The 18698-nt window shown below is 34.0% G+C and overlaps 1 protein-coding gene across 12 annotated transcripts in view; it reads right to left on the bottom strand.

Moving 5' to 3' along the window:
- N4BP2 (NEDD4 binding protein 2) overlaps positions 1 to 18698 on the bottom strand; it is an 82596-nt gene that overhangs the window by 29087 nt on the left and 34811 nt on the right. For 11 of the 12 annotated variants that reach the window (XR_007151480.1, XM_047855315.1, XM_047855314.1 and 8 more), the window contains 7 exons: positions 17447 to 17535; positions 12321 to 12397; positions 7823 to 7978; positions 3860 to 6249; positions 3182 to 3267; positions 2621 to 2666; positions 934 to 1130 (listed from right to left, as the gene is read on the bottom strand). Coding sequence is in view for 11 of the 12 variants with exons in the window: in XM_047855315.1 (XP_047711271.1) it covers positions 934 to 1130; positions 2621 to 2666; positions 3182 to 3267; positions 3860 to 6249; positions 7823 to 7978; positions 12321 to 12397; positions 17447 to 17535 (3041 nt within the window). In the remaining variant the exon portion in view is untranslated. Of the gene's footprint in view, positions 1 to 933; positions 1131 to 1603; positions 1783 to 2620; positions 2667 to 3181; positions 3268 to 3859; positions 6250 to 7822; positions 7979 to 12320; positions 12398 to 17446; positions 17536 to 18698 lie in introns of those variants that run through there. The other variant, XM_047855317.1, reaches the window with a different exon arrangement.

Below are 18698 nucleotides of genomic sequence, written 5' to 3' on the forward strand. Positions count from 1 at the left end.
AAAGAGACTGCTCCTTGGACTATGTAAACATGCAACAATGGTAACATATTCCCAATTTAATTCACAAAATAACTGGGAAAAATAAATACGAAGGTAGAAGAATCCCATCATTCTTCCTATGCCCCAATTCTATGTATTTCAGCCAAATATAAAGGTGCTCCTTTTGAAGAGTCAAATGAGTAAGAAAGTAAGTAAAATGTTTTAGATACATCTAAGAATTATTTCTTTTCTTTGAGAACTGGACTAAATAACCTCTAAGTTCTTCTCCTTTTTGATTTTGAAATTTTCTAATACTAATTTTCAGAATTCCAAAAAAGGCTGAGAAGAAATGCAAAAGAAACCAAATTCACTTATGGCCTCATAAAATCTGATATGCTGAATAAGGAACAAAAATAAAACTCAAAATAAAGTTTCTGTTTGAACTTGTTTGACTGAAAGTTACAAAAAGAAGAGTATTCAATTTCTTAATTCAAATTCATAAGTTTCTAAAATAATTCTCTAAAAAATTTTGTTTTGAAGTTGGGATAGTTCTTTAATAGCAAGACAAACATTTCTTTTTACTGATTTATGAATAAAATTATCTTTAAATGAAAGATTTCTTTCATGTTTTTCTAAAATTAAAGAATTATAGAAGTAAATACTAAAAGCCAAAAAAATGCAGCTTAATCACCTGCAAAATTAAATCTAAAATAACAGTTTCGTACAGACAGGCTCTTTTATTTTTTTATAGAATATCAACTAATCTCCCAGAGGCAAAAACCTCCAGCTTCAAACTTCAAAACAATTTTCAATTTTAACATTAACTTCAATCAGGTTAAATACAGATTCCAGACTAGAAAATTCAGAATTAAATGAAAATCACAAAGTAAACATACAATCAACCTAGAGTCAGAGACAAAGGCTTAATGGTTAAGGCTTAATACTAACTCATACCAAATCATGTTTTTCCTGTAAGGCAATTTCTTCTGACATTATTTCTCTGAGTGACACTTTTTTAGTTTGAGTGTTCCAATGATCCAATAAGGGTAGCATTTCAGGTGCTGCTAAAGTCTTCAGTAATTTTTTGCCTGTTCTCTGAGATGACTTTTGTTCAGGATTATCAAGACCAATACTCCCAACCAGGGAAGGATCTACAAAAGCAGTATAAATAGTGTCAGACCCTCACCAATAAATATACAAATTAAGCATTACTCATTCTGTTACAACTACCTCAGAAAGACCAAAGAAACATGATTTTTTATTTCTAGCTTCTATAACATAACTCTGAGGTTTCAAAATAGATAGTCACATAATTGCAAACGAGACGTATGTATAAATGTTTCAAATGAGCAAGGATGTGGGTATCATTGTAAATCAACTCAATACTTTCTACTTTTTCTAATATTTATTTTGAGAGAGAGAGAGTGAGAGAGAGAGAGAGCGCGCGCACGCAAGAGCGAGTGTGTGCAGGCTGGAGGAGAGGGGCAGAGAGAGAGGAGAAAGAATCCCAAGCAGGCTCCGTGCTGTCAGCGTGGAGCCCAACAAAGGGCTCAATCCCAAGAATTGGGAGATCATGATCTGAGCTGAAATCAAGATCAAACCAACTGAGCTACCCAAGTGCCCCCCCAACTCCTTTTTTTTTTTTTTTTATCACATCAACACAGAAAAAATGACACACACATACATTGGTAAACAAAGGGAGTTGTAGCCCGGTGGTAGTGACCAGCTAGAGTAGCTCTGGTCAGCTCTGCTCAGCCACTCCAAGGACTGAAAGGACCAATATTCTGGCAAACCTGCAACCCACTAGAGGCACACAACAAATAAATACTGAACAAATGATATATTCAACACAAGGAAGAAACTGAACATTCTAAGAAGTTCACAATAACAAGATTTAATGTATAATATTTCAGCATCTCTAAGGGTAGCAGCATATTTTATACATTCCTTTGCTTTCCCAGAGAATAAAGAAACAGCAAATACTGCCATCCACATAAACTCTGATACCCTTCCAGTACCTCTAGCTCTCAAATAGCTTTAGCTCTTGAAGCTACAACTAAAGCACACCCAAAGAATCTTCAACCTGGAGTCCTAGTGTGAGGCGTATAAAAGAGGCGTCTGAAGGAAACATGCACAAAAGGAGGCCCATTAACAGGTCCGCCACCCTGCACTCATCACTGACAACACTACCTAAATAGTTGTCTGGAATCAAATATTGTCAATTTGGCAGATGTTACAAAAGCAGGCTGACTTTTGTGCTCTAATAATATTAACATCAGTAAAAATTTTGAATAACCAAGTAACAACTGAATGATGCTCTCAATCAAACACATGAACATGTTAGTGCTCTCGAACCAGAACAAAATCTTAAACAGGCAATACCCTGACTATACGTATTAGAGGACACCACAGGTGGTCCACTGCACTCAAGAAAGTTAATTACGGGTGCTTTTTAGTTCTTCTAGCTTTATTTTATTTCAATATTAAATGTTAAATATTTTGAAAGAACTTTAATTTCAAATCCAAATTCTTGGGTAACACATTTTGTGGCAGTATATTTAATAATGCATTAAAATTCGTACACATACACCAAGTTTCAACATCATGACAAGAACATTAGAAGTAAAAATATGTGCTTTACCTCGCGTAAACTTGCCAGAGGATACTTCTTCTTGTCTTTGTCGCTCCTAAACACAAATGCAGGACAGGGGATTGGCAAAGGAGGGTGCATTATAAAATAAGATTATATTATTTTTCTCTAGAAATCACTTCTCCTTGTAAAACTATCAACTGTCCTTGCCAAATCTAAGTAAAACAATAAAACTAGATAAGATTATGAAGTAGGACTATATTAATATATTTTTGCCACTTACAGAGCTTAGACTGGTTTTGTTTTGTTTTTTTTAGCAGTTTTTGAAATTTAATCAATCAGTGCTACAAGTCTTTAGAGTAAAAACTATTTATGATTTTTTCTCTTAAAAAAAGTCAACAATCATATTGAGCTCCATCATTAGTTATATAATTTGGCCCAACTGGAAATAATCAAAAATACTAGAAAGAGGAAAAATATCAGTAACCTATTTACTGATAAAAATTCATTCTCTCTCAAAGTCAAAATTCAATAGAAATCTTTCATACAATAGATTCTATTAAGAGCAAAGTGAACACAAAAGGAGCTCTTTATAAAAAGAAGCCTACCAACCATTACAGATTCTTTCCATTTCTCATGAATCACTTTAGCCAGATTCAGATCTATATGAACCACACAATCCTCAACTGTTAGAGACCCTTGTGAGGAGGGAAAAAAGAAAAGAAAATATAATCATTACTCATTATACATTTTGAGAAAACATACTCAACCACCTTATGCATCATAAAACTAATTCATATTACTACTAACCTATATTTCTAGTTCTAAAGCTCCTAGAATAATTTTTTTATGTGCTATGTCACTGTTTTCACAGTGGTGGGTGCAATTATACAATGCTTCATATATTTAAGTTATTCCTGTCCATCAGTTTACCTGAATATATTTAAGATATTCATTTCCATTAGTCAAGACTTTTCAAGAAGTGTGTTCTAAGAAATTAGTCTTGCCTTAAGTATATCTGGAGTAGCACCACAGATTCAAAAAGGTTCAACTCTGCAAATAAGTATGAGGTAAATACCCAGAAAACTTTCAACATATGCAGGGATGGACACAAACTCCATATAAATACTATTTCTTTAAATTACATTTTTTTGAAATACTCTATAAACAAATGTGTCAAAAATAAGGTATATTTCAGTTAACATAGAACATAATTTCAAAATGGAGATAGAACCCTGAATCTGTTTCTATTCACACAAAGATACATATTTAGGTAATCTTTTTCTTTACCTGAATCAATACCAACAGGGCCAAATAATTCATTGAGCTGAAAAGCCAGCTCAGGAGGTAATGCCAATTCCAAACAGTCTATGGTCAGAGATTTGGCCATCATTGGCATGGGATTCAACATCTCAGTTTTATCTTCTTCACTAACTCCAGCTGACAAAGTACTCTCAGCCATTAGAATTTTTTCCATTTCCTGTTCATCTTCATTCATAAATTCTTCAGTGTTTGGAAATTTCACATAAGTCTTAGGAAGATTTTCATTTTTCTTTATTTCAAAAGAGTCAGTAAAATCAACTTCTTCATTTAACTCCAGATTTGAAGTGCTCGATACAGAGTTTAAAACATCAGACAAATTCAAAGAAGAATGTATACTGTCTCCAATCTCTGTGACTTCTAGGTTCTTCTCCATGTCCCTCACATCGTTAGCAGTAGCAGCTTTTATAGTCCCTGGAAAAGGCTGCTTAATGTTATATAAACCTGGAAGTTCTGCCTGACTACCAGGAAGTACTTCATTAGTATTCTTTAGATCTGTAGTGGCATTAGGAAATAAATCTGTTATGAATCCTGGTTTTTCAGTAGTGATAGCTCTTATTTCTGCCTGCTCTGAGTGTCCCTTTTCTGAATCACAGGTAGACTGCACATTAGTGTTACTGACAACAGTGCCATGGTCAAATTCTGGCACAGAAGAAATAGAATCCTCCAAGGTTCCTCTTTGGCTAATAATTTCCTTCAAATTTAATCCCAGAGAAAACGGCCCAATTTGTGCTTCATCGTATGATTTTTGGATATTCTCAAATTCAGTATCCTCACATAATTTAGTTTCAGAGTCCAACAAAAGGCTTGTAGCCCAAATAATATCTTTGTTACACCTCTCATATAAGTCTTTTAGGGCTTCTAATGAAAAGGACCCAAAGAGTTTACAAAGAATGTTAAGATTTTCAGATTCATCAGCACTGGTGAGCTCACTTTCTTCAACATATGTGCTTTTATCATACATTACCCTATACGGAATTGTTTCTTGAATGTCTAATTTTGTGCTAATATTGAAAGCTTTTGGTTTAAATCCATCTAATCGTCCGGTTAATACTCTCACAGAATCTGAAACACTAATTTTATTCTTTTCTATTTTCCATAAGAGAGCAAAATCCTGTGGTTCAGTCTGGGTACACATGCCTTCTTCTATTCCAGGGACTTTCTTAAGTTTTCCGTCTGGAAATTCTGCTAAAGTTTGTGGTCCTACTACTCCAGGAATAGTTGGCCCACTATTGGTAAAAGTAAGAGACAATGTGTTTTGTCTATGAATCTTTTTACTTGGACAAGTTTTATTCTCACAGGCCATTTCACTGGATAGCGATTCAGAACTTCCTAGAGTAGAACTGGAACTACCCAGTGTTTTTAGTTCTTCAGGGCTTGTGCCCCAACAGGCCTCATGTGCTGTGTAGAAGGCTATTTCATTCAAACTGTCATTAGTTCCAAATTCTAGGTTGGGTTCCTTTAAGCTGTCTTTTGGCATTCTTGATCTGTGCTCTCTCTGAGCTAAAGAATCAGATGAAGGCCAGTCACCCACAATGCTGAATGATTGTTTTTCAGTATTTTTATACAGATCAAACTGAGAGTGACTGAAAGATTCTGAAGCATCATCATACTGTGATTTCTTGTCCTCCTCTGTACTTTCATGTGGAGATTCTGGCTGCTGGATGTGATCAATATTCACAGATAGACTATTATCTAATACTTTGCGTGTCTGAGGGCGATTATACTTTTTGTCACTTTGTACAGATGAAGTTTTTTCAGTTTTTCGGTTCCTTTTTGTCCTCTGACCAATAGTCTTATCAACTGGCCAATCACCAACAAAATTTGATAGCTCATGTCTTGGGAACTTTTCCAAAGTTGATTTGCTTTTTGGTTTTCCAAAGGCTTTTTTCTTTACCATGGCTCTTTCTTCCAATATTTCACCAGGTGAAGATTTTTCATTTTGAAATGGTATAGTATTTGAAAGATCATAGTCTTGATTATTTTCACCATAGCAAATACTTGGTGACACTCTCTCTACAAAACTATCAGCATCAGTTTTACTATATTCTTTTTCAGAAGCCATTTCTACTTGCTCTTCTTTCTCACTTTTTTCTGTTGCTTGTCCTTTGCTTTCAGAATCAGAAAAATACATGTCTGAAACTTCCTGAATGAAAGCACTCTGAATGTTAGGATTCATACCACTTATTTCTCTTCTTCCTTTGTTTAAATCTGCATTAGACAGATATGTAACATTCTCAGGTAATATAGTTTCTTTGGTCCCTTCAAGTTTCTTCACTTCAGTTAACTCTAGATGCTTCAAAGATGAGGATAAAACATTTTCTTCTTTTTCAGAGGTAATATCTTCATTGTCTCTTGGGCTGTAAGATTTTTTTTACAGTATTATAAGGAAGTCTCTTAATGTTGCTATTAACATTATGATTTAAATTAAAAAAGCATTTCACTGAAAGACAAGACACTTAACATTTCTTCTAAAACTTCTATAAATAAACTACATTAATTAAAATTATAAAAGCTAATCGTGATCTTTTCCTAGTACATTATGAACACATCCTTTCATTGTAACCCTAACACCTAACACAATGCTTGGCATATAGGAAGCACTCAAACTTTTTTCGAATAAAAAACATGAGATTTTCAGTTAAGGTGTTCATATGCATTAAATATTAAAGGTTCTAAATTTGTTCCCAGAAGAGGACACCTGGCTTCTCTCAGAACCATTTAAGCTTAATATGTGTGAAACTAGGTCTGCCTCTATTAACATCTGTCATTTGCTACAGAGGAAAATACTTAAGCTTCATTTACAAAGTCACGAAGAGTCAACATGATTTGCACAACTAAGAGAAATGAGAGAAAGGGAGGAGAGCTGTCATTTGAAATGTCACCTGTTAAATTTTTAAAACCATCCTCAATGTTAATTTCAGACTCAACAGCACTTTTGCCTAATCATTACACTTTCAACTTCAATACTTTTTCCTTAGTCAATTTATCAACTCATCTTCCTTTCTCTCTTTATTCCAGGAGCTCTCAAAGTCCCACCTCTCTCATGAAGCTTCCTAACTGAAATAACATCTAACACTGAGTTTTCTACATGCCAGATGCTATTCTAAGTCCCTTTTAAGTATTAATTCATAATCCTTATGAAATTCTTATGAACAAAGTGTTATGATTGCCATTTTAGAAATGAAGAGCTGAAGTATAGAGAGATTCTATAATTTGTCAAAGATTACAAAGCCTTGGAATTTGAAGCCAGGAAACAGCTCAGGAGCCATGCTCTAAACCACTTTGCAACACTGCTCCTCAATAAAAGAGCATTTATGAATTTTCTCTTCCCATCTCCTTTTTTAATAGAGATTCACCAGCCCTTATCATCAAAAAGTATGGGCGATTTAGACTTCTATCTATATTTAAGGTTATTCTTTAACTCACCTACTTATTCAATTGTTTATATGTCCTAAATGTTTAACAGAATCAGTACCATGCTGGATTGCAAACTTTCAAAAGGCTATGACTTGTATTACTTATTCAAAGCATTTCATTAATGATCAATTTTTATAATACTAACTTGAAAGAGTATTTTCACTAATACCTAAAGAAACACAAAATAATGACAGGCGATAACCAGTAAATATTGGAATAGTGGGAAGTTACACAAAGAAAGCAGGAGTATTCACAGTATAAACATGGACCCACAAAACCCTGAGGACCCACAAACCCTGGGACCCACAAAATCCCATGTCATTGCTTACATAAATTTACTTCTCTTGCTAACCATATATATCTTGTTTCAGGTAAGACAATGATCTAAACTCAACAAATAACAAACATCTATTTTTATTTTTAAAGTTATTTGGCAGTGATTTCACAAGCTACAAAATTATTTTTTAAATTATATTTCAAATTGAATTTTTGTACACAGGGACTTTAACCTACCTAGTACTTCTGTCCTCACAAGAATATGCACACAACTCAATACGTTCAATTTTCTCTGGAACTGAAGAACTCATGATTATTGGCACTGAAACAAAACGCTGATAGTGTTCCAACATTCTTGTTATTTTTTCTTTGCTTACCCCATGAATATTACGCCTAAAAATTCCAGGGCAGAAAAGGGTAGAAGAAATATTGGTAATTAAAGTTAAAAAAAAATGGAACACATAACACCAAGAAAAACAATGATATATTTTTCTTTTTTTTTAACGTATACAAAATAATGCTCTATTTCTAATATGTAAAAATATCTAAGCTGGTTTGTCATGACACAATATATACAGACTCTAATTTTCATCTTATTCAAGATGTCTTAAATAACCATTTTTTGAATCATTCCATATAATCTTTTCCAAACATCTTTTATCAACTTGGAAAAAAACAACAGATCCTAATAACTTTAAAAGAAGCTATTCTCAAGCTCTGCAAAAAAAACTTCATAAGAGTATGACCATTACTTCAAGACTTTAATTATTAACTAGTAAGTAAAAAAAATTCTACTAGTCTTCCACTTAGGCCACTATGGCAGACTAGATGTCCAAAGGGCCCTCCTGTTACAATAAAACTGAATCCCAAGTCAATTTAACCAAATGTGTATTTGAATACATTTTAAGTTCAAGCAAAGAAAAAAAATTCCTTGTATCTGAAGTCTCTGGATATCCAAATATGAAATTTGTTGTATTTGTGCTTTCACTCATGGTAGCTTATTTCTTTATTTTTATGAACTCATATTCCGTTGAACCTAATACTAAAGGATCCTTAGGCCTTAAACTGGGGTTGCTTTCCTTCATACAACGTCTGGATTTGCATCTGCCAGGAGGCCAGATGGTATGCTTTAGTCTCTCAAGGATCTTAATCTTCATGAAAACATCTCAGTTGCAACACTCCTATCTTGGGTTGGATCCAAGGCTCAGTGTCTGGATCCCAGGGCTAAAATTAGTATTTGCCATGCTGGCAAATCTGGCTTTCATATTTACCTACCTCAATCTTGTCTGGTTTCAGATCACAGAGAAGCAGAGATAGAAAATATGAAAGAGAGTTAAGAGACACAGACATAGAGGACAGAACAAAAAGGCAGTATACATCTAATCCAAGTCCCAGAAAGAGAGTACATGGGACAGAAGCAATTTAAAGAAAAATGGCTGAGAATTTTCCAGAACTGATCAAAGACACAAATCCCCTGATCTCTGAAGCCCAACAAATCCCAAACAAGATAAATAAGGAATCCACTAGAAACACGGTGCTGAAGCTGTCATTCACCAAAGGTAAAGAGATGATGTTGAAAGTAACCAGAAATTAAAGAAAGAAAGAAAGAAAGAAAAAAAAAAACCTAGTTACTGACAAAGAAACCAAGTATTAGAATCACAGCTGACTTAACAGTAATGGAAGGCAAAAGAGAATTAAACGTTATCTTCAATAACAGAAACTGTCAATCTAGAATCTATACACCCAGTGAAAGTATCTTACAAGAATGAAGGCAATAAAAGAATTTTCAGATTAAAAAAAAAAAAAAATGAGTTTGACATGAAACAGAACTATACTGTAAAGAAATTCCTAAAAGATGAATGTCAGACAGAAGGAAATTCCCAGGTGAAAGATCTATGATGCAAGAAAAATTAAGGACAAAGCAATAACCGTATGAGTGAAAACACACATTGTCTGTACACTGTACAATCATAGCACGTAAGTTGGAAGGCAGGTAAGTATCAGAGTTAAAATGTTTGAAAATATTTTTATTTTTGAGAAGGCTAAGAAAATGGTTTAACCTTAAATTTAAAGTTTGCATGATAAAAGTTTTAATGTAACCATTAAAAGGATAAAAATAGTGTATATAATTTCCAAATTAATAGAGAAAGAAAAAATAAGAAATTTGCATTCAGTGAAAAAAAAATCCAAAATAAGGCATAATAGGAGGGAAAGAAGTCAAATATATAATTTTCTGCGATAGGAGAAAAACAATCACAGGAAAGGTGAGATAAAGAGAAAGTGCAGAGTGAGACAGTAAGAAGCAAGACCAATTATATGAATAACCAAAATAACTATAAAAGAACTAAGGTTAGCAACAAAAAGCCAAAGATGGACAGAGGTTTTCTGAAAACCTAATCATACTAGTTATAAGAGATATGCCTAAATGTAAAGACACTGAAAAGTTCAAAAGTAAAAGTATGGAAAAAGAAATAACACTCAAATCCTAAAAGGAAGCTGGTGAAGTTCTATTAATATTAGACAAATTAGACTTTATAACTAAAATTAACATTAAGGATAAAAGAAAATCACTTGACAAGGAAAAATGGTTCAATTAGACAGATATAAAAATTTTAAGCTTCTAAGCACTTTAAAAAATATCCTCAGAATAAAGTGAAAATAGGCAGAATTATATAAGAAGAAATGAACATACTCAACATAACAGAGAGAGTTCAGCACACTCTCTCATGCAGATTTCCTCATTCCTCCCTTAAACATTAATCCATCAAGCAAATTTTTTTAAAAAGATGTGAGCAACAGAAATAGGCATGATTTAATAATATATTAACATACTATAATATACTATATATAACAAAGCATATATTTTTATCAAGCAAACAGGAAACATTTATAAAACACTGACAATATACTAGGTCACAAAATGTATCTTTTATACTATCAGAGAATTAGTAATCACACAAATCGTACAATCTTACCTACTACAGTTAAACTGAAAATGAATTTTTTTAAAAACATGAATTTAAAAATAACCTTTTCAGAAACTTTAAAACATAGTTCTAAATAACCCAAGGGTTAAAAAGTAAAATTAATCAAAATGCAAATAAGGGAGTAAATGATAAAAAGAAAGTATTCTATATTAAAATTCTAGGAGCATTAAACATAGTACCTAGGGAAATTCATAGCATCAAATGCTCATATAAAATAACCTAAACTTTCAAATGAAATCTTATAAAAATAACAGAATAAACAAAATAGATTTTTTTAAAAAGCAAACGAAGTAGAATAAAAGAGAAGCAGAAGTGAATTGAACATAAAACAAACTTATAATAGAAAGATTAAGCAAGCAAAGTGATGTTTATTTGAAAAGGCTAATAAAAAATCTGATCTCTGGTGAGAATAATCAAGAAAAAAAGAAGACACACATAAATACATTCAGATTAAAAAGAGGAACGTAAGTATGGATGCAGCAATGTAAAGGTAAGAGAATACTGTAATTATTTTAATAAAGTCTAAATAAATTTGAAAACTTTGGTGTAATGACAAATTCTGACTGAACCTTCTTACAAAGAAATCACCAGATCCAGACAGTTTCATAAGTAAATTCTATCAAACTTTCAAACTCACATAAACTCAGAAAAGAGAAACAGAAGAAACACCTTCTAATTAATTTTATCAACCCAAAACCATGATATCAAAACCAGGCAAAGAAAGGGCAAGGAAGAAAAAATTACTGGTCACTCATTTATACAGATGCAAAAATCCTTAACAAAATATTAGAAAACCAAATCTAGTAATGTATCAAAAGCATATAAAAAGGAATGGAAATACTGATACATGTTACAATAGGGATAAAACCTTGGAACATTATGCTAAGTGAAAGATGTCAGACACAAAAGGCCACATATTGTATGATTCCATTTATGGGCAATGTCCAGAACAGGCAAATCCACAGAGACAGAAAAGCAAATTAACATTTGCCAAAGGAAAGGGAGAATTGGGAGTGACTAATAGCAGGTACAGGGTTTCTTTGTGAGGTGATGGAAATGTTCACTAATCAGAGAGTGGTGATGGTTGCACAACATTATGAATACAGTAAAATTAGGTTACCCTTTAGTTAGCATTAAAATTAGTTAAAATTACCAAGAAGAAAATACCCTGACCAAACTCCAGTTATGCCTATCTCTAAGGGAATACAGAGCACAAAGCAAAACACATGATGTGTCCATGTCGTAGGGTAACATTTTTATTCAAGTCAAATAATCACATAAAAAAGCATAAGTTTTGGGAGATGGGCAAGGAGAGGGGAGCGTAGTGCAATACTTGGATAGTTGGACATCTGCTACCTTTTCCACCTATACCTCCTTCACTTCCTTTCAGTATTCTAAGTCACCAGGCAGCTACAATGATTTACTCCTCCCATAGCACAAGGTTCAGGTACGCCAATCCCCAGGGTCTATTCTAATTTCAAATATTGACATTATATTATTAATAAGCAATAAAGTACTGACTATATAAGACAATTGTAATTCTTCTGTTAATTAACTCAGTATTAGGAATAAGATACAAACTCTTCAAAAACTGAGAAAGAAAGTCTATAGGAAATACAAAATTTGTTACAAAAGCTGCAATCCAATCTATTTTGTTTCATCGATTATTTATAGAGAGAAAAAATCTAGATGGACTTTCTATCACTGCCATAAAATTAAAAACGTGTTAGATGGTCTCTACATTTTACCTTGCAAGTTCCTTTGGTTTGAACTTCCACCATGTGTCCGGTTCCCGGAAAAGAACTTTATATTTATGTTTTTGAGACTATGTACAAAAAAGACAAATGTATTTAAAAATAATTACTTCCATGAAATTAAAGGAATTGTTTCCAAATTCATAGCATGTTAACTGAAAGAACCTAAAGATTATCTAATTGTGATGGGTTTGTTAAATCGGCAAAATGCACAATCTCATTGATCCAGCAATTAACTTCCAGAAATTTATGCTACTAATAAATTATTATATGACTGCAAATACACACACACACACACACACACACACACCCCTAAGATATCCAGTTCATTATTATTTGTAATAGCAAAAGGAGACAACACAGTGACTATTAATATCCAACTGGCTAAATAAATGAAGGTACAACCATACAATGAAAATACATACAGAAATTTTGAAAGTTCTATATGTGTTAAAAAGAAAAGGCCCCAATATAAACTGTTAAGAAAGATACATAATTTTCACTTGGGTAAAAAAGAATTAAGCACACATTTTTATACAATATAGAAAACTTCTGGAAAGATTCTAAAAAATACTATTAAAAGCATCTACCTCAAAGGAGTAGGACTTTTTGGCCCTCTTTTCTATAATTTGAATATTTATCATACATGCATTACTTTTATAATTTTGAAGCTATTTCAAATAATAGCTCATTCAGTTTTTCAAAACTCTAATAGGACCATTATCTAAAAGCTATGCCCTACACTTCTGCATAGATCCAATCTCCTCTCTCCACCTCAAGAATAACCAAGTTCAGCAATTCTCCCCTCTGAGTTATCATCAATTTTTCCCTCCATCTTGAATCAATCTTATCACATTCAATTATTTCTGCCATCTTACTCTTAATCCCCTTTCCTCTGCCAGCTCCCCATTTTCCTGCTTCCCTTTGCAGGAAAATGCCTTCAAAAGAATTACTACACTCTATCTCCAATTCCTCTCATCACTTCTCTTAAACCCACTCCAATTGGCTACTCCACTGAAACTGCCCATCAAGACCACAAATTACCTCCACATTGAAAAATGCTACAGTTAATTCTCAGTCCTCTCCTACTTGACTCTCAGCAGCATTTATCACAGCTCACCACTTCTTTCTCCCGACACTTTGTTCCTGCATACTTGCTTTTCCTCCAGCTCCACTAAAATGTGTCCTCAGTCTTTTTTGCTAGTCCTTCTTTTCCACCCACAACTCTTCCCACAGTGGAATGCTTAGTCCTTGACTTAGTCCTTGGTCCTCTATTCTTAATCTATACTCACTTCTTTAGTAATATCATCCCATTCCTTGGCTTTGAATATCACCCATATGTTAATGACTCTAATACCTATTTTTAGCTCAGAATTCACTCCTGACCTCTGGACTCGTAGATCCAACTACCTATTCACCAAACTTAACATATTCAAACCTAAACTTTTGAAATCCATTACTCCAAAACTATTCTATCTAAATCCTTCGCCATCATTCTCAGCTCATGGCAACCTCCAACTACACAGGCCAAAAACCAACCCTAATGTCACACTGAACTCCTCTCTTTCACATCCATATCAATCCAACAAGAAATTCAGTTGGTTTTACTTTCAAAAATATATCCAAAATCTAATCATTACTCATCATCACTTTCACTGCCACCATGTTGGTCTAAGCTATATGATCTCTTACATTAATTACAACTACAGCCCTCTAACTAGTCTCTCTGCTTCCATGCTTGCCACTCCAGCCCCAACCCCAAGTCTATTCTCAGCACTGGGCTACAGCAATCCTGTTAACTGTCATGGATCACGTCACTACTCTGCTTAAAACCTGGTTATGGACTGAATGTTTGTGTCCCTTCAAACCTCACTCACCCCATGTGACTCTATTTGGAGATAGGGCCTTTATGGAAGTAATCAAGATTAAATGAGGATATCAGGGTAAGGCTCTGATCTGATAGGATTAGTATGCATACAAGAATATACACCAAAGAACTCACTATATACAATAAGAGAACATGCAAGAAGGCAGCCATGTGCAAGCCCAGAAAACAACTCTCACCCAGAGAACTATGCCATATCTTGATCTGGGATTTCTAGCCTCCAGAACTGTGAAAAAAAACAAACAAACTACTTTTGTTGTTTCAGACACCCAATTGTGGTATCTTACTATGACAGCCTGAGCAGATTAATACATCTTCCATGTCACTCACGGTAAAATCTAAAATTCTTACAGTGATCTATGAGCCCTTATATAATCTGCCCTACCATCTCCACAACCACCATTACATCTCTGACCTCATCTCCCACTACTGATCCCCTCCCCCTCAGTTTTATGACAAGATGCCAAAAGTACTCACTGCTATTTTCTGCCATTCTGACAGAAAAGTCCCAAAATCAACCAAGACACCACAGTAGGAAGTGACATAATACCCTGTAATGACTCTATTCACTTCTATCTCCTCACCTCAATACCAAATTTCATACACTTTATTCAGGGCCTGGCAACGTCTCTAATGACCTAAAGGAGTGTCATACAGCTCTCAGGATCAAATTAATTTTAAATGCATACACAGAGAGAGAAAAAAAGAGACTGAATTTAAAGACTTCTCCAATTCCCATATCAATAGGTAAATCTTAATAATGTTACATTAATTGGGATGATTCTGATTTACCTTAAGCTATATGATAACTCACAAGGGAAACTACATATGTATATGTATATACATATATACACATAACTACATATATACGTGTATATATACGTTATATATATATATTTAACCACACATATGTACATATAACCACATATATATATATATACACACACATATATACATAGAACAAAGTAATCAGTTTTGCCAGATGCCACTAAGCATACCTGACTGCTCGCTACTTACTCAACTCACTACTTAACTACTTTTGTAAATGACAGTCAAGATAGTATTAGACTGTTATCTCCAATCTACTCCACTCCCCCACAGCTCTCATTATCTTGTTACCAAAAGAAGCAAAAAGGGATCCTCCTTCTCTACAGTAATTCCTATAACTACTTCTTTTTGAAGAAAAAATGAATTTGGCATTCTATGATAAGCAGCAGTCATTTATACTTTTTAAATTTTTTTTTAATGTTTATTTGTTTTTGAGAGAGAGAAAGAATGCAAGCAGGGGAACGGCAGAGAGAGAAGGAGACACAGAATCCAAAGCAGGCTCCAAGCTCTGAGCTGTCAGCACAGAGCCTGACTCAGGGCTCAAACTGACAAACTGCAAGATCATGACCTGAGCAGAAGTTGGAAGTTAAACCAACTGAGCTACCCCAGCGCCCCTTGTCATTCATACTTCTAAGTAGAATTGGGAATAGCCAAGGAATCAATAATGGAAAAATAGCTTTATAATTTCAATTATTATATAAGAAAAAAGAGAAAGAAAAATATTATGGAAGTCTGAAGGCTAAATGAAAACCAGTAACTCAGTAATGCAGGGCCTTCTTTATTTTCTACATAGGAAAATGAAGTGTTAAAGAACTTTCTAAGATGATAGCAGGAAGCTAAGGAAAACATACAGAGAAGTAAGGGTAAGGGGGAAAGCATTTCCCATGATAAATACGTTAGACTAGAAATTAGGAATTCCTGAGGCCAGAAAGCAAACTGAATTTCAACTTCCAATGGACTAAAATTGAGTCTTTGTTCCCTCTACTGCCCATGCACAGAAGCAAAATCTCATTTGCTCTCAAATGACATTAATTTTCTTCAGAAAATGAAGAGTCACACCTTCAAAATAGTACAAGTGCACTAAACACAGCAAAGGAGGCAGAGGCTGGACGTGCTGAGAACACAAAAGAAGCAGCACAACATTCATTAACTGAAGAAACATAAAGTGAGCTTTAAAGTGCCAGACGTGCTAATATTGAGGGAGTAAAATAAAGAATACCCCATAATCACAAAAGCTTCATTCATTCATCATTTTAAGCCAACAAATACATATTTACTATATGCCAAACCCAGTGCTATATCCTAGAGAGTCAACGATGAATAAAACAGACCTATCTGCAAGAATATATAGATGGCTTAGAGCCAAATTCGGCCCATTAGCCAGTATTTGTACAGCCTAGGAGCTAAGGATAGTTTTGTTTTGTTTTTTTTACATTTATTTATTTTTGAGAGACAGAGTGTGAGCTGGGGAGGGGCAGAGAGAGAGAGGGAGACACAGAATCAGAAGCAGGCTCCAGGTTCCAAGCTGTCAGCACAGAGCCCGACGCGGGGCTCAAACCCATGAACTGTGAGATCATGACTGAGCAGAAGTCGGATGCTTAACCGACTGAGCCACCCAGGTGCCCCAATTTTTATATCTTTAAAGGATCATTTGAAAAGAAAAGAAAAAACAAAAAAGAATATATGACAGAGACTGAATGTGGCTCACAAAACCTGAAATATTTACCATCTGGCGCTTCATAGAAAAAAGTTAGCCAACCCAATGACCTACTGATAAAAGCAGTGTGCTTAAGGCTATCACAAAAGTAAGCCAGGATGCCAGGAAAGAAAGAGTACTCTATTCAGCTTTTTAGTAAGTTAATGAATGCTAACTTCCTGAAAAAGGTGACATCAAAGCTTGGAAAAAAAAAAAAATATGGCAAATTTGGAGAACTGAAAATAGTTGAATTTATAAAATTCTGAATTTATCTGAAGAGCAAACTTTCAAAAGAAATTTAAGGACTAACAAAGGACCACCAACTTTGATTCTGCCAAGAATAGCAATAAGGAAAAAAGATTTTGTGTGTATACACACGTGCACACGCACACACACACACACACACCTAAATTATAATTATGCATATGCACACAAACATAAAATTATAATTTAATACCACTACCTTTTCATAAAAGACATCAAAAACAAAAACTATCTCAGAGTTTAAAAACTGAATCTCAGAATTTGAAAACTGAATAAATTCAGTTTTACGCAAAAATGATTCCTATTTTTCTCATTTTGCTTAAGTACACAGAAAGCTCAGTTATAGACAGTCCAAGGGCTGTTTGCTTGAGATTCACTTGTGTAATTAACATCCCCCAATAATTTCAAACTTACTACTACTGACTTATGATAATTTATGATACAAACCAAAGAAACATATGGCTTCATTTCCCATGCCTGTAGGTTTGTATTGTCTATTATTATAGGAGACACCTTCTTCTCAAATGCTTCTTTTGCTGAAAAACACAAACAGAAAATGAAAAATCACTTTTTATAACAGTATTAAGTATGCTCTTGAAATTCTGAAATCTGACCTTGTTTTCATAATTTGAAAATCATGGATATGTGCTAATTTTACTCACAACTCAACTTCTAAATATCACTTTTGAGTACATAAAAATTAAAGTACAGATAAGTGTTGGATAATAAACAATAAATACTAAAGTTATAATCAGAATATTTTTTTAAAAAACTGATCTAAGTTTTATGTGTATTACATGTATAAACAGCATATATGGGGAAAAAGCTATCCTTAATATCATCCTAAAAGCAACATTGTATCTTGGATAAGATTCTAGAAGGGATAAGAACTTTAGTAGAAAAACTAATATCAAAACAAAGCCTAGAGTTTAGTTAACGATAATGTACCACTGTTGGGGCACCTGGGTGGCTCAGTTGGGTAAACAACGGACTCTTGATATCAGCTCAGGTTGATCTCAAGGTTTATGAGATCGAGCCCCATGTCAGGCTCTGCACTGCACTGATAGTGCAGAGCCTGCTTGGCATTCTCTCTCTCCCTCTCTCTCTGTCCCTCCCCTGCTTGTGTGCTTTCTCTCTCTCTCAAAATAAATACATAAACATTTAAAAATAATAACAATAATAACAATAATAATGTACCATTGTTAATCTCTTAGTCTTGACAAAGGTATCATGGTTATATAAAATGTTAACAGAAGAGGGAAATGGGGGAGGAGTATACAGAAACTCTATACTGCCTTTGCAACCTTTCCATAAATCAAAAATTATTCCAAACATGAGTTTTAAAACAAACAAGCATAATACATACACAAAAAAACACACACAAAGATGTAATGATTTGAAATAAAGAAAACATTATTAAACACTGTATAAGAGATTTTCTTATAAAACTACCTTTTTCCCCCAGGAATTAGACCTATTCAGGAAATTAATGATGAAGCACAATAAGTACGCCTTACAAGGAAATTAGCTGAAAGTTTTTTTTTTTTTTAATGTTTATTTATTTTTGAGAGAGAGCGTGCACACGTGCGTGCGTGCGAGCATGAGCAGGGGAGGGGCAGTGAGAAAGGGAGACACAGAATCTGAAGCAGGCTCCAGGTCCGGAGGGCTTGTCAGCGCACAGCCCAATACAGGCTGAATG

Source organism: Prionailurus viverrinus, chromosome B1 (genome assembly GCF_022837055.1).
Source record: "Prionailurus viverrinus isolate Anna chromosome B1, UM_Priviv_1.0, whole genome shotgun sequence".
Lineage (NCBI taxonomy): Eukaryota > Metazoa > Chordata > Mammalia > Carnivora > Felidae > Prionailurus > Prionailurus viverrinus.